The sequence below is a fragment of the Hoplias malabaricus genome, chromosome Y (genome assembly GCF_029633855.1).
Source record: "Hoplias malabaricus isolate fHopMal1 chromosome Y, fHopMal1.hap1, whole genome shotgun sequence".
Taxonomy (NCBI): Eukaryota; Metazoa; Chordata; class Actinopteri; order Characiformes; family Erythrinidae; genus Hoplias; species Hoplias malabaricus.
In genome coordinates, this window is record NC_089820.1 from 11,759,968 (window position 1) to 11,776,608 (window position 16,641).

General features: G+C 38.1%; 1 protein-coding gene across 1 annotated transcript in view; it reads left to right on the forward strand.

The window, feature by feature from the left end:
* Positions 1 to 16,641, forward strand: part of LOC136679664 (oxysterol-binding protein 2-like) — a 73,542-nt gene that overhangs the window by 48,676 nt on the left and 8,225 nt on the right. The window contains exons 4-9 of the mRNA XM_066658313.1: positions 8,164 to 8,362; positions 10,121 to 10,244; positions 12,401 to 12,467; positions 14,762 to 14,914; positions 15,887 to 16,132; positions 16,260 to 16,380. Coding sequence (XP_066514410.1) covers positions 8,164 to 8,362; positions 10,121 to 10,244; positions 12,401 to 12,467; positions 14,762 to 14,914; positions 15,887 to 16,132; positions 16,260 to 16,380 — 910 coding nt within the window. The remainder of the gene's footprint in view (positions 1 to 8,163; positions 8,363 to 10,120; positions 10,245 to 12,400; positions 12,468 to 14,761; positions 14,915 to 15,886; positions 16,133 to 16,259; positions 16,381 to 16,641) is intronic.

The following is a 16,641-nucleotide window of genomic DNA, read 5'->3' on the forward strand; positions in this document are numbered from 1 at the left end:
CCATAAAGAGGACAGTAAGGCATCCTGATTGGTATCCTCAATTTCCAAATGATTAAACTGCGTATTTAAACAGAAGAAAGGTGATAAAACACTGTTAACTTGCTTCTGTCCCAACTTATCTTAGAATATGTTGCAGGCATCATTTTCTAATTGTGTTTATATTTACAAAATGCATTTAAGTTGTTCAGTAAAAAAATTTGAATCCTTTTTGTTAAATAAACGTTCAACACAATTAACAAATCACAAATTCTTGTTTACAACGCATGTCCCAACTTTCTGAAAATGAGGTTTGAATGTTGTTAAATGATTCAGTTGTATAGTATACCTATGAACCAACAGATCTAACATAATATAAAAACATTTAAAAATATGGCCAATAAATGTTCATACCCTGTTGGAAGCCAAACTGACATTTGAAATTAAATAAAGTCTGAATTTGGTTTAAGGCTGTTTTTTAATCCCAGACTCCCAGAGACTCATGTCCTTCTTAAGCAGCAATAACTTTAGCTTAGTCCCAAGTCCCCACTACAGAAACACAGCTAATATGATGTCATTGAGTTTGACCCTGGGATGGATCCGAGCAGCAGTCTCATAATAGCCTCCTCCGGCCCGATCGATTCCACTGCTGCATATTCCTCAGTTTGTTGTTCATTGTGTGCTTTTGGCTTGAATGGTCAATGCGGTGATGAATGCAGGGACCGATTTTAGTGGACATGGTTTTATTTCCCCTCCTCGGATCAATATGGCAGAGTATATATTTAAATGGCCATGCTTGGTCAATTTTACCATTGTTCTTAATCAAAGCTCTCCTACAAGGACTGGTAGATGGTGTGATTTTCACTGATTTTGTGCATGTGCATGTGTGTCTGAGTTTTGGGAGCCATTATATACAAATGCACAACTAAACCTATTACAGCAGTCCTTTTGGAGCTGGATTTGTTTTCCCTGCAAAAATTCTCATTAGGTAACCAATGAGTTTTGAAAATCAGCTAGGTGCTATTTATGGTTGTTTAGTGAAATTGTGCAGATTATTCAACTTACATCAAATTCTCAGAAAAATCATGCTGAAAATATAATACACTCCCTTTTGTCTTTTTATTTAATTAAAAAAATGGTGTGCACCTTTTACTTTTCCTTCAGACAAATTCAAATACAAATACAAATTCACAGGTACTACATTTCCCATAATGCCCATGTACCTTTTCAAACCTTGAGCAGTTAAAACTTTCAGACATGGATTAGTATTTACTTGTTGCTTGTCCAACCTGGCAACAATCACTATGAGAGAATTTGTGGGCTGGCAAATCCGGCCATTGCTGTATTGTTAGCTTGGTTTATTTTATACGATCAGGAGAGGAGAGTTTACAATGAGGAAGGAAAAGCAACACACACACACACACACACACACACACACACACACACACACACACACACACTTCTCACTCTGAAACATTAGAGGAGTTCCAAAGCTTCCCTTTACCCACCTACTCTCTGACGAAAGGAAGACATACACACACACAGACAAACACACATAATCAGACATTCTAAAGAGAGTGATTCCAGGTAGGTACTGCTGTTTCTCTTTAGGTTCCCACTGGCAGGCTTAAGAGTTGTTCTAAAATAGATCTGTATGTTGTGTTTATATAAAGTGATCTTATTCACAACCACCGTAACAGGTTTCATGGAGATATTATGTTTCTGTGTTGTGGTTCCCCTGAGCTTTAGTTTATGGGTTTTGTGTGTACCTGGCAACAACAGCAATTATAAATAGCCTGTTTGATTTTCTTTCATGTGTTGTAATCTTCTGGTACCTCATACTGAATTTGAAATCTTAGTGCAATGTTATGTGAGAGTTGAACAGCTATATTGTCTTTTATATTAGACTAATGTTCTTATATATAAAGCCTATATCTTTGCCTGCTCCCAAAAAAAAACGGTGGAGAAAAATCCTTTTTTCATTTGAGTTGACAGCTATTCATACCTGCTCATCCAATATACCTTCTTATATGAAGGATCATAGGGAATCCTCCTATGCTGCAGCTTCAGCTTCTACCCTTTGGGAAAAGCTTTACAGCAGATTTTGGGACATTGCTGAGACATTGTAAGAATTTGATTATGAAAGCATTTTTGAGATCAGGTACAGATGTTGGATGAACAGTTTTGGATCACAAATGCTACTTCAACTCATCAGAAAGTTTCTCTGGAATTCTCAATGCACAGAACAAATATCCACTTCTCCACAACCCAGTGTTCAGGGGCCTTATACCAGTCTAGCCCACACTTGTGATTTAGCATGGTGAGCTTAGGCTCATGTTCAACAGTTCTAGAAGTCCTATTTAAGGGCTGTTCAATGAAGATCATATAAACTATTTGTACATAATGGTTGCACCTTAAATTTGCTGTATTCACTTATTTTTAGGGGTGTCTGCAAACAAAGAAATTTGTACAAAGAACAAACACATACAAACAACACATGTTAGCATAACAATTAATGTTGATTACCTCTGCATGTTTTCGTGTGTTTCGAAAATATATTTGTGTTTGCTAGATTAGTTCTTTGTTGTAGCAATAAATGTAACAATGCTTCTTGGCAATAAATCTTATACTGTTGGAAAGCCTGTTGATTTTCCATTTAATTGGTAACACGTTTGTAAGGAACATGCATTTGTGGGATGAACAGTAGAGCTGAGTATGTGGGTTGCACCTATGAAAAATGCTAAAAACTGCTTATTTTGCTGTTGCTATTGATACTTGTTTGAACTTCTGGCACCCCCAGTTGCTGATTGGCAGCATCTGTGAGGATGGGCCCTACTACAGTGGTCTGTTGGAGTCTGCTCCAAGAACCGGCATGCCACATTTTACTGATCTGGATAGGGCCCAAGCAATAGGGTAACTTCAAGCTGGTGTCCCGCAAAACCAAGTTGTGGCATTATTTGGAGTGAGCCGTAGTACCATCTCTAAATTGAAGGCAAAGTTCCATATAACAGGGAATGTCAGAGACAGGCCGCAAAAAAGTGGGTGTCCCAAGAAGACGACACACGAAGAAGATCATTTCCTCACCTTGTTAGCACTTACGTACTGTAGGCTGTCTTCTACAGATTTGCAGTCAAGGTTTGCAGGGTGATATGGCCGACAGCTCTCTGCCTGGACAATCCAGAACAGACTGTATGCAGCCAATCTCCTGTCTCAATGGGCTGCCAGGAGGCCTGCCATGGCTGCCTTTCACTGTCAGGCCCATTTAGGCTGGTGTCTGCAACATGTACACTAGAACCTGAACATATGGAGGAACGTTATGTTCAGTGATGAGTTCAGATTCTGCTTATGACAGTTGGATCGTAGGGTCACAGTGTGAAGAATGCACCGATATGATGAAGATATGCACCGATAGAGTAACATCTTGTGATGGTGTGGGGTGGGATCTCCCTCACTGGAAAAACAAGGTTTGTCATCATTGGAGGCAATGTAAATGCAGAGAGATATTGAGATGAAATTCTGCAACCAGTGGCAATCCCATATCTCCACAGTCTGGGACCAAACTCTAACCTCCAAAATGACAACATTCACCCGCACAGAGCAGTGTTTATCAGAGACTACCTCCAGAATTTGGGAGGTGAGAGGATGGAATGGCCTGCCAGAGTCCTGACCTCAACCCCATTGAACACTTGTGGGAACATGGCGTGCTCTTCGTGCCACAGTGACCAACACAACCACGTTGGCTGACTTGTGACAAATGTTGGTTGAAGAATGGGATGCCATCCCACAGCAGTGTGTGACCAGGCTGGTGAAGAGAAGGAGCCTGGCTGTTGTAGCTGTGTATGGCTCTTGCACACGCTACCGAGTGTTCTGTTTGTTAAATGAATAAATTGTTAAACTGCCAATATGTCTTGTTTCTTCAAACTTCAATCATCCAGTCCACCAAACACCAAACGAGTCAGTGGCAGAATAAGCTGTTTGGCATCGAACGAGAGGATTTGGCAAATTATTCATGGGCACAACCCACATACTCACCTCTACTGCTCATCCCACAAATGCATGTTCCTTACAAATTTGGCACCATTTTACACAGAAATTAACAGGTTTTCCAATGGTATAAGATTTATTGCCAAGAAACATTGTTACAACAAAGAAGTAAGCTACCAAACACAAATTTCCTTATTATTTATGCTATGTTTATATAAAGAGAAAAAGAGAAATTCTCAAAATTATATGGCGATATAATGGGCTTTGTGTGTGTGTATGTGTGTGTGTGTGTGAAGTAAAAATGTGACAGTGAAAGAAAGATTACATTTAAATGTAATATTTTATAATAAAATTTGATTGGCTGTCCACAGCGTTAATGTCTTCACTTTTGTGATGAGTGTGAATTTGAATTAAGCACTAGATACTTTCCAATTTGGACACTGACAATACGCATAGCTTATCCTATATATTCAGAAAAGTATCTAAAAAATATGGGATGGTCAGAGGCAGCTGTGCAATAGCCTAAGGTCCTCAACCTCTGTGCCAAGATTTCAATGCCTTTGCTGACCAGTGGTATTTAGGGTAATAAGGAAACTTTAATTAGTAATTAGTGACTTAATTATAATGCTGCAGCTTTGTAACTAAATGAAATGCATTAATTGCTTTGTCCTGCATTTAAATAATAGCCCAGATTAAAGTTTAATGTATGGCCTAAAATAGACACCCATAGATGGTCCACTTGGAGTTCTTAACAGTAAAATGTGGAAGCTTCTAAGTTAGAGATCATAAAGTTTCAGTTCCGTTGAAGCTCTCCCATGTGCTGCTCACACTTCAAGCATCAGCTGCTGGAGAAACACTGCTGACCCCTTGTGCTTATAAATAACTTTATAAGAAGAATAGCTCATTAATAGGAATTTAGTGAGTGTGTCCTCTCAGTAGAATATTTTAAATGCTTACATTATATAACAAGAAAATGTTGTAGATTATATTAATGTCAGTGTTAGTATCAGTGTAACTATTAGTATATTATATGTGTTAAGATCTTTTATAACATTTGTATTTTTGTTTCAACATGATTGTTGAGGGATTGATGAATAATCCCTCAAAAGGATTATTCATTCATTCATTGTCTGTAACCGCTTATCCAGTTCAGGGTGGCAGTGGGTCTGGAGCCTACATGGAATCACTGTGTGCAAGGCAGGAACACAGTCTTTCACAGGGCAACACAAGCTCACACACTCATACCAATGTGTGGTTTTGGTTTGTGGGAAAAAAACGAAGCACCTGCAGGAAACCCATGTAGACATGAGGAGAACACATCACACTCCTCACAGACAGTCACCTGGAGCGGTTCTTAAATCCACAACCCCACAGGCCCTGGAGCTGTGTGACAGTGACACTGTCTGTTGTGCCACTGTGCTGCCCCCACTATGCTTTAAATTCAAATAAATATCAACAAAACTGGAAGCACAGGAGCGTATGAGTCACTATGTGTTTATAAATGCATGCTAACCTTAACAAATATGTTTTAAGCTGGATTTTAAAACACCCATTATGTTTAGATTCTCAATACTCTCTGGAATGCTATGAAATCTTCTACCAACTGAGCTGTAAGCGATCGTAGGACTGGAAATAAGCCAGCCACAGCTGAGCAAATGGTCTCTCATGTTTACTCTGCAGACGTATTCCCTAGTGTCCACTTTATGAATTTTTTACAAAAGTGAAATCAAAATGCAACTTACATAATAATTCTGAAGAAAATGACAAATGCAGTAATGCAGCTTATAAGCCCATTAGAGGTTTTTGTTTATACTTGGTTTATGTTTTAAGTCACTGAACACAATCTTGCTTTTAAATTTGAAGTATAATTTTATTATCTTCTGTGTGTTTGAAATTGAACAAAAAATAAAATAAAGTGACTTATGGAGAGGAGTGTTACAAGATTTGATTGCTCTATCTAGTTCAGGGCTCATATTCGACCTTGATGGAGATGAATGTGGAAACATCTGAAATATCACTCTCTCTCTCTCTCTCTCTCTCTCTCTATCTATCTATCTATCTATCTATCTATCTATCTATCTATCGTTACACTCATATAGTATCTTTCTAGACACCCAAAGATGCTTTACAATCAACAGTGCACAGAACTCAATTTCATTCAATGTTAAATTCACACACACACACACAAACTCAATTTTTTTTTAGATATTTCTTTATAATTTTTTTTTTATATAATTTTATTTTTTTTCTTATAGCCAGTTCACTTAACCTGCATGTTTTTGGACTGTCTGAGGACACCGGAGACCCTAAAAGAGACAGGGAGAACTTTGAATCTCCACCAAGTTATTAATTTGAAGTCTATCTGTCCATTTGACTTATTCTAAGTACACTAAACCATAGAGCCTTCTTACTGGATAGTATTTTTCTCTGACCTACAGTAACCTTTGTAATGCAGCCAGATTTTATGTGCATCATACTTTTCTGGCATGAGCTTTCCATGACCCATAGTAGCCTTGTATTTAAGTCAGGGACACCTGCATGTATGCTGCATGTATATGTGTGTGTGTGTGTGTGTGTATATATATATATATATATGAATGTATGTAAATGTGTTAGTTTGTGTGTGTGCGTGTGTGTTTGTGTGACGGAGGGGTGAGTGGGTGGGTGCGTGTGCATGAGTGTATGCACACACGTGAAATTAATGACAGAAAGTAACCTCTCTTCTCTGTTGCTTAGTTGCCAACTCTGCACAAACAAGTTTTCAAAAGAATTTAGAACCCTGTTCCCAAATCTAAATATGGTGATTTTCTGAGTCTGTGTGTGTGTGTGCATATAGGATGTGTGTGTGTATATATCATAGTCATCAAATGCAGTATATTTTCACTTCTGCTTTCACCTGAATGACAGCCATTTCTGCTGTACGTATTGCCATGGATTCCTTACATGGGAAGGTCTTCTGGTTAAATCAGCCGTGCAGAATGTTTCTCTCTGAAGGTTCATTAGTTATAGTAGAGATATAGTGTGACATTCTTTTAGACTAAATGAGCACACTTCTGTTCTGTCTGAGGATAGAATAATAGGGAACGTATTATAGACTCCTAGTAAGAGGAATGGAAAGTGTGGTTGTGGCGAGAAAAATGTCACTCTCTAGGATAGTGCATTATAAATTGGTAAACGTTTATTATTTTCCAGTCATGTGCTTAAAGGTACTATGTGGACACAGTTGGTTTTTCAGTTATGAGCAGTTATTGGAAAACAATAGTCTACATCAATCTAATCTATTTTGACCAATTTCATTATTTACAATAAATATGCCACTATCCATTTATCTGCTGTCTGTTCTTTAAAACTGGTCACACATCAGATTCTCTTCTAGAGTGATAATGTTATTTAGTTTTTGCTGATGAAAATAATGTCAATATTATGTATACTCAAAAGCAAAAGTCACTTTTACTGTTTGAATTTTCTGACCGGTTGTAGTACACTACAGGAAGTGTAGGTGGATATATAGCTTCAGCTGTTCACATTTAAGATGGGTTTTATTGCCATTCCAGCTATACACAAGTATACAGTGAAACCAAACACGTAGTACTCATTTATATTATATTGTTGGTATTTGGCAAGAGTTTAGAACTATTTTTTTTTATCATTAATAAATTGTTTGTGAATATAGTGTTACAATCTCTCCCAAGGGTTTTTACTGGTACAGTGTGTTTACCAGCCTGGTGAATTGAACCACAATGAGCCAAACAGTGTTATCTACTACACTATATGAATTTGCTTATTTCACAGAAAAAACAATTTTAAACATGGCCAATTCCATGAATTTGCTGGGTCTCCTCACAAACCATTATACAATGCTACCTACTGTTAGAATTTAACCATTTCTGTTCTGGTTTTGTGTTGTTTTGATCTTTTGTCTTTTTCTTGTTTGATCTCCTTTATGTTTCCCTTATAGCCACACCCTGCACCTGTGAGCTGGAGTTGGTCATGTGAGCAAGTTCACAGGTGTTCCCAGTTGTGTCTCATTTTTACACGGTTCATGTTGTTACTCAGTAGTAGATTGTCACAGACAGACACTATTTTGACTAATGGTTTTGCTGTTACAAGGAAAGTGAGAGGAATCTACATATTGGTTCAATGAATCAATGAATCAAACAGAAATAATGAACAGTTGTGGCCCTGTGTGTCCTGTCCCTGCAGGCATGTCGTGATTTCCTAGAGCTGGCCGAGAGCCACAGCCGCAGATGGCAGCGAGTCTTGCAGCATGAGCGAGAGCAGCGCACTCATCTGGAGGAGACCATCGAGCAGCTGGCCAAACAGCACAACAGCCTGGAGAGAGCGTGGAGAGAAGCACCCACACACTCCACCAACACACCAGACACACCCTCCACACACACCGGTGAGCTGAGCCACCCGAGCCACACCAGAGAGGAAGGTTTAACAGCCATCTTACTCTCTTTCTGTCTCTATATCTATCTTTTTCTTTTTTATAAGAACAAATCAGCGAGTTAAAACAAACCACTGACTTAAGTGTGTTAAAGCAGCAAACCTCTAGCATGTAGACAACCTGCAGCTAGGAGGGCCTGGTAAAACAACATCTTAATCTGAGTCTCAGTTTAGTATCTGATGTCCTCTAAACATTGATTCCCACATTCTTATGTAGCTGTTGGTAGGTTGGAGTGTATTATGAATGTTATGAATTGCTGTATAATATAAATAGTAAACTGTTGGCTCTCTGGTATTATCATTAAATTATTAAATAAAAGTGGGCAGGCTGGATCAATAAGGACTTTATGGTAGTAATTTATGGAGAAGTAGTAAGTTGATTTTACAAATAATATGTTGTATTTACTAATAAATTAAATGTCAATATCATATTTGTTGCTAAAGGAATAATGATCTGTTTATGAGTAAAGTGCAAATGGGTGAGGACTGATGTTATTGCATGATGTTCATGTGAGGTACAATAACTGTGTTTGTACATTACACTGTACCTGCCCATTTAAAGACCAAATAGAAATAAGTGAAAGAGTAGTATAATTTAGTGACATCTCAGAAACTGGAATTTAATTTATGGCTAAATACAAATTGATACCATATTATTACTGATATAAGCTGAGCAAAGTAAACAAAATTACATTCCATCTGTCCTCTTACATTATTTTCCACATACTATGGATAACATTTCTTTGATGTTTTGTGCTATATTTTTTCCTCTTCCATTTTTCAGAGTCCACCAAATTGTTCTGTAAGGCTTGCTTTTTCTTTTTTTTGTTTTGGTTGGAGCATGGACATGATGATAAAAAGAGACTGTACTACAATAATTAACAATATTTAAGTGTGCTTGCTTAATGCAGTGTGGATGAAGTTCTTAATTCTGTAAAAAAAAAAAAAAAAAAAAAAAGTATTTGCCCCTTCCTAGCTTCTTCTTTTTTCATAACGGTCTCACACATATTTCTGTTGTCCACTAAATTTAATGTAAGATAAAAATCTAAATGAGTAAACATAAAATTATGCATTTATATAATAGCCCATTTATTGAATATCAAGATTTATTTATTATTTGACTACATTGAAGTGTTTCTCAGGATGCACTACTCATCTGAGATCTGCCCACAGCACCTCAATGGGATATTATTGGAGCCTTTTTTTTTCTTTTGAAAACATAGAGGTGGACTTGCTTGAGCCTTGGGTCACAAACTGACTGTTGGATATTCTCTTTCAAGATATGATTATGATTTCAAAATTAGTAGTGTCCAAGTGTCCTTACCAAATCAAAGCAGCCACACTAACATTACCCATCATGTTTGACTGTAGTTATGGTTTTATTTTGAAATGTGGGGTTGGCTTTATGCCACAGCCCAATGGGCTGTTTTCCCCTTTTATTTAGTTTGTAAGTGAAATCATAATCAATCTTATTTGGCTTTTTTTTAAATGTACAAAATATACAAAAAAAAATCTCTTTAAGTATCAAAGTGAAAACAGATTTCTATGAGATAATGCCAGTTTATTATAAATATATAATGCTAAGTAAGTGGTGCTGTCCACTCTGTGGGAAAGTACATGGAAGGGGAAATATACAAATAATTTATTTTACAGTGCTGTAGCTTTGTGTACATATATGCATATGTCTGTTTGAGTTGTGTATTGTCTGCAGGAGTGAGTGAGAGGCCCCGGAAAGAGGAAGCAAGTGATGAAGATGAAGATACAGAGTACTTTGATGCCATGGAGGATTCACCTGCATTCATCACAGTGACTGCCACAGATCCCACACAACATAGGTCAGACACACACACACACACATACACACAGAGCTCTTGCTATCCTTTTAAGAAGTGTGTATAAGTTAAATAACATTTTACATTACACTGATTAAAAAATCCACTTCAAGAATATTTAGATACTTTAGCAAAAATAACAAAAAAAATATCAACTGAAAAATAAAGGGAGTGTCGCTGTCACACATCTCCAGAGACCTGAGTTTGTGGGTACAAGCCCAGCTTGGGGTGACTGAGGAGTTTGGTGTGTTCTCCCTGTATCCACGTAGGCTTCCTACAGGTGCTCCAGTTTCCTCCAATGGTCCAAAACACACATTGGTATCTGAATTGACAACTAAAAATTGTCCATAAGTGTGTTAAGGGGGTAAGCGGTTACAGAAAAATAATGAATGAAATTGGAAATTAAACTAACTCAGACACATCATGCACTACTGTGTACATGTTCTGGTTCATATACTTAGTCTCATTGTCAGTAGATATTGGAATTTCATTCTCTGTAAACATAAGCATTAATGTCTCCAAATGCTCCTGAGTCAGTGAGCTTCATAGCCTATTCTTAAAAAATGTAAGGTTTAGAGGCTTTTCTCACATACACTTGAATGCACAAAAGTCTCAACAGCAATGTATATGCCAGTCTAATTGCATGGTAAACGTGTGTGAGGTGGTTATACTGTGGGAGGATTAGGATTTAGCAGAGTCTGTGCAATTTATACAGATTTATTTTACACCCAAAACACAAAAAGCTCTTATTTCTGTAGTGTGTGTGTGTGTGTGTGTGTGTGTGTGTGTGTGTATTTGTGCATGTGCACCCAGGGTGGGTGGGTGTCTTCTCCTGTAGGCCATTTTAATGAGAGTTTGTTGTGCAGGTTCACTGCGTGTTTTGGTTTACTCAAGTTTTCTTTTCATTATCCAAAATATCTGCCTTCAGCTTAAGTTACACACACATACACTCACACACACTAATACCCCTGGCAAAAATAATGGAATCACTACACTTAGAGGACATTCACTTTGATGTTTTACTTGAGTTGTGAAGCATGAGTTTCACAAACAAACAAACGAACAAACAATAAATAAATAAATAGATAAATAGAGCTGGGTTCTCAAACAGCATTTAATCAGCTTTGCATGACAGAGCCTTGTTATGGACCTTTTTTCCCACCATAAGTTTGTTACTTGAGATCTGTTACCTTCATTAGGTATGTTCAAATACATTTTTAATAACATACACACACCTTATCAATAAAGTTGACATTTTATAACATGCAGTATTCTTTTTTATCTGATAAAACACAAGGAATATTTCAAATATATTCCATATTCCTTCTTAAAACATTTAGAAATTGATGCCTGCACACATTCTAAAAAAGTTGTGACAGAACCATGGTTACCACTGTGTTACCTCAGTTTTCCTTTTAGTTATAAAATTTTATCATTTGGGAACTGAGGATACAATATATGATTCCGACTCCTGGTCACTGAGTTAATATGTCTTTCCTGAATGAAAGTTCAGTCCTCTTTGTTCTGTGGCAAGATGCTTTATCACCGCATATCATACATGAGTAGGGAACTGTGGACATTTCCTTCAGGCAGTAATCTTTAAATCTTTCATTAGATTGGCACAAAAGATCAGCTTCATCTTCTTGCTAATGTAAATTTGTGATTTATGACAACACACTCCATGATTGCTTCTCTTTAGCCCAGTCGTAAGATGTTTTCTGCTGTTTAGGTGTTAGTGCTGCTTTTTATATTTAAATCCAATCCCGTTCAGCTGACTACGTGCAGTTCTGTCAGAAATATTGAGTCCTATTTTCACCCATAGGTTTTATCATTTTTTGGTTTAAAGGCATATTGCTTTGGAAATACTATCCTGATGTTCTAATGCCTTCACCTCTATGAAATAAAAAGTCTGGGTGAACATCTGATTGTGCTGATTCCATTGTTATTGCCAGGGCTTGTAGATGGTTTTATAAGACTGTGATTGTGAACTGCAGCCCTGTACTGTTTTTCTTTAGTGCAGACTGCTGCATTGAAAAATATTTTAATTTATCTAGGTTTAGGTTTAGGCTTGAATACTATAGCAGTTAATTGTAGTAATGAACCCCATAAACGTGTGTGTATGTGTGTGTGTGTGTGTGTGTGTGTGTGTGTGATTGCAGGCGTTCACAGAGTAATTTAAGTGGTGCCAGTGGTGGACAGCCTAGTGACTGGAACCTGGAGGATCATGTGAGTTTCACATTTATTCTTTATACTTATCTGAGACCAGTTCATTTTTTCCAGTTGACCTTCACTTACTTTTTTTTATAGTAACTGGACAAGTTTACATGGGCATTGGCAGAAATTCCAATAAAAATATTATGTAACATGCATGTAATTTGTAATATATGCTATTTGGATCATTTTTATATGTATGAAGGCTTCAATGGAAACAACAGGTAAGGTGTAAGATTTTTGCATTATCACAAGGCAAATCAGTCAATGTCACTGTCAAAAATGCTACAATTTCTCATTAAAGTGAATGTTTCTGTCAATGTCCTGTCAGGAAATAGTATGTATATGTGAGCAGGGCATGAGTAGGCCGGAATAAACAGGGTCTCCTGCTTTTATAAAATGCATACATTACACAGTAACACTAATCCATATCCCATCTGAATAAGGCTCTTATAACAATGGATAGTAAACCAATGTTTATATATTTATAAAGGCTTATTCCAACAAGTGTCAGTTGCCTTAAACCTTTCTAAATGCAAAATTGCTTAAAGGAGCCTTTATTATTACAAAATTTTTATTGGAATAAACCTTACATTAATATTAATGTAATTTTATGTTAGATAATGAAATTCATGAGCACATACACATTTACACTAGTGATAAGGAACAGCAGACAGTCAGCCTTGATGCCCAGGGAGCAGCTGGGTGTTAGGAGCCTTGCCCAGTTTTCTTCCAGTTGTGGCGACTTTCTGGTCCCAAGCTTCACTAACCTTTAGGCATTGGCTGCAAAAAAGAATTCTTAGCTTTTAGCTGTATAGGGGGCTTAATCCAATGTGAGGGACAATTTTTGTCCAAATGTTCTTCCATGATTCTTTTCAAATACTGAAGGGCAGGTTTCAATATTGAGAAAGAACTGAGCTGCTTCATATCATAACATATGTATATTGATGTCACCAGAGTCACCTACTGTTTGTATGAAAACAAATTAATGAATTGGCATGCCATTGGATAAACTCCCAGTTGAACACACACAAACAAACACTGTGTGTTTTCAGTCGCTTCCTGAGGCACTACACACACCGATCCTGTGTCATTTTCGCTCTTAATTGGATTACAGACATCTGCTCTCTGTCTCCCAGTCCAGTCCTCTGCCTCAGTACAAAGTCTTTCATGTAAATTGACCATTTTCTAAAAGCTCCTCATTAAACAGTAGATATTTCCCAGCTACTGAGTGACCAATTAGTTGCTGGTATATTTTTCTTTTCATCTATTCTTTTCTCTTTGTTTTTGCTAATTTATTTTTCTCTTTGCCTCTTTGTCTCTAATGCTAATAATTTGTCGTCCTTTTGACAAAGTAAAAGCTTCTGCTCTTTAAACTTTACATGAGGGTTTGATGTCATTCAGTCATAAGAGCATTAGTTAGGTCAGGTTATGACGCTCCATGGTTACTCCAGATCAAAAACACTACCTAACCTTATCCTAAATGTACTTGACAGAGCTTCATCACTGCAGAGAACACAGTTCCACTAATCTATAGCCCTCTTTATATACCCCTCTATAGCTTTATACCCCTCTAACTAACGTTTACCATTTAGCCTGGCAACAAACTCATGTGATATTGTTCCAAAGTATCCCAGTTTATTGCCAACAGTCTTCTGCCCAAACATGTTGTCAAGGCCATGCTGACGTTTTTTTCCAGCTTTCAAATGATGATCAAACACAGAGAAAAACAAAAAAAGAGAACAGTTTCCTGTGATGGAGCATCTGGTTCCTTTCAGTACCACTGTGAACCACTGCGTCTGATTAAATATTGAGTTTCTCTGAGCGCCACATTGGCCCAGCAGTCATAGGAAGATTGCCAGTTCCGTCCCTGGTGATGCTTCCGACATCTGAGACCTGGGAATCCTTATGGCCCCTCCCACCCCTAAAAACACCAAGCATGTTGCCAGCTAGCATGGGCCTCTGTTGGCTGATGTGATGGACCTGGGCTATCAGCGCTCTTCTACTGCATGTGGGCCATTCCCAATGTTGGTGCTATTTTCTGGGATGAGGGGATTTCAGCTTATGTGGTGGAACTGGAGACGATGAATGATTGGGTTAAAATTTGGCAAAAAAAAAAAGGTTTTAGCAGTAGTTCACAAAAAATCCTTCTGAATTAGTTTGCTTACAGCTTTATTTAACTATGCAGGAATTGGAACGTATCATTTGATATATGCGTCACAGTTAATCTCTCTCTCTCTCTCTCTCTCTCTCTCTCTCTCTCTCTCTCTCTCTCTCTCTCACACCATTTCTCTCTCTGTGTTTCTCAGTCATCTCAGAGCAATAATGATTTGTCAGGGAGAGAGGTTAAGCCACGGAGGAAGAGGCGGACCTGCATCCCAGACAAACCCAACTACTCCCTCAACCTGTGGAGCATCATGAAGAATTGCATCGGCAAAGAACTTTCCAAAATACCCATGCCTGTGAGTGACCAGTACACAGTCACTACCTGCTTAGAGTCAGGAATAGCAACACAGTCCCAGAGGTGCACCAGTAGTAACTAACAGGCAAAGTGAAGGATGACCACTCATTTCCTGTGAGAGCTGGTGATGATTTCCAATGTCAATAAGTGATTTCATTGTACCATGCGAGGGTGCAGGGGGAAACTGAGGTAGATGTTAAGTGCTGAAATGCTCCTTTATTAAACACGGAAGTGAAACAATAATAACAACAGAAACTTAAACCTGACAAGAAATAAAGACCTGTCAGGAGACGAAGTATAAACTACAAGAGTTAGAGATAGAGATGGGAGGAGACACAGAAAATGACAGAAAAGCATAGACTCAAGAAACCGTTTAAATACACAAAAACTGACAATACCTTTGAAGTGAACACATGACCAAAAGGGTTATGGAAGTAGAAATGCTACAATCAGAGATGAAGGCAAACACAAGGAGAATGTACACAGAACAGAACATGGTGGAAAAAGCCAAACAAGATGGAAAAACACAAGGAAACAAGATATAACTCGATGGAGGACAAGGACAAAACCTGACACATTGGATACAGAGGATCATCAAACATAGGTTTTGTCAGAGATCTAAATTAATGTGCTATATTTTATGTATTCAAAAAACAAATGTTGTTTGCTTCACAAGTGGGACACAACATGAGAATGTATGCCACTGATAATCACCACATTGCAACTACCGACAGTATTCAGTAAGTGGGAGAGTCAGGCGCTCCTGTTTTACGGTGACAGCGACCTCTGGTGGGCAAATAGGGAGTCCACCATGTAAATGTAACTATAATTGGTGTATTTCTTGTAATAGTTATCTCTTTCTTTCTCCCTCGCTACTCCCCCCCCCCTCTCTCTTTCTCTCTCTCTCTCTCTCTCTCTCTCTCTCTCTCTCTCTCTCTCTCTCTCTCTCTCTCTCTCTCTCTCTCTCTCTCAGGTAAACTTCAATGAGCCTCTCTCGATGCTGCAGCGTCTGACGGAGGATCTGGAGTACAGTGAGCTGTTGGATAAAGCAGCTCGGTGTGAGAATTCTTTGGAGCAGATGTGCTTGGTGGCAGCATTCTCAGTGTCCTCTTACTCCACCACTGTCCACCGTACAGCTAAACCCTTCAACCCTCTGCTGGGGGAGACTTATGAACTGGACCGGCTAGAAGAGTTCGGATATCGCTCACTCTGTGAACAGGTCAGAAAACATACATTCTTTTACACACATGCACACACAAATACACACAAGCACAGACAAACAGCGCCTTTCTTTCTTCTTCATTTTCTGGTTTTATCCATATTTTGACACTATTTATTATGTCCAGGTTAGTCATCATCCTCCAGCTGCTGCCCATCACGTGATGTCACAGCGAGGCTGGACCCTGTGGCAGGAAATCACCATCGCGAGCAAGTTTCGTGGAAAATACCTATCTATCATGCCCCTGGGTAAGAGCCTCAGCTTCTTCTGACTGTCACAAGCTCATTGCCTCATTTTTCTGTCAGTCTAAATGAAGATTAAAAATAAATGTTGATTTCTTTTTATTTTGTGTGAAAAAACCTTTAGAACAAGAAAACTCATTAATTGGAACCCAACATTTCTAAATTACATATGGACTGCCCACAGTGTTTTTTTTTTCGAAGGGTAAATTAAGTTGCTTGTAAAAGCCAGCTTGCTGTTCTTCACTGGCTTTTCATAGATAGCATAGC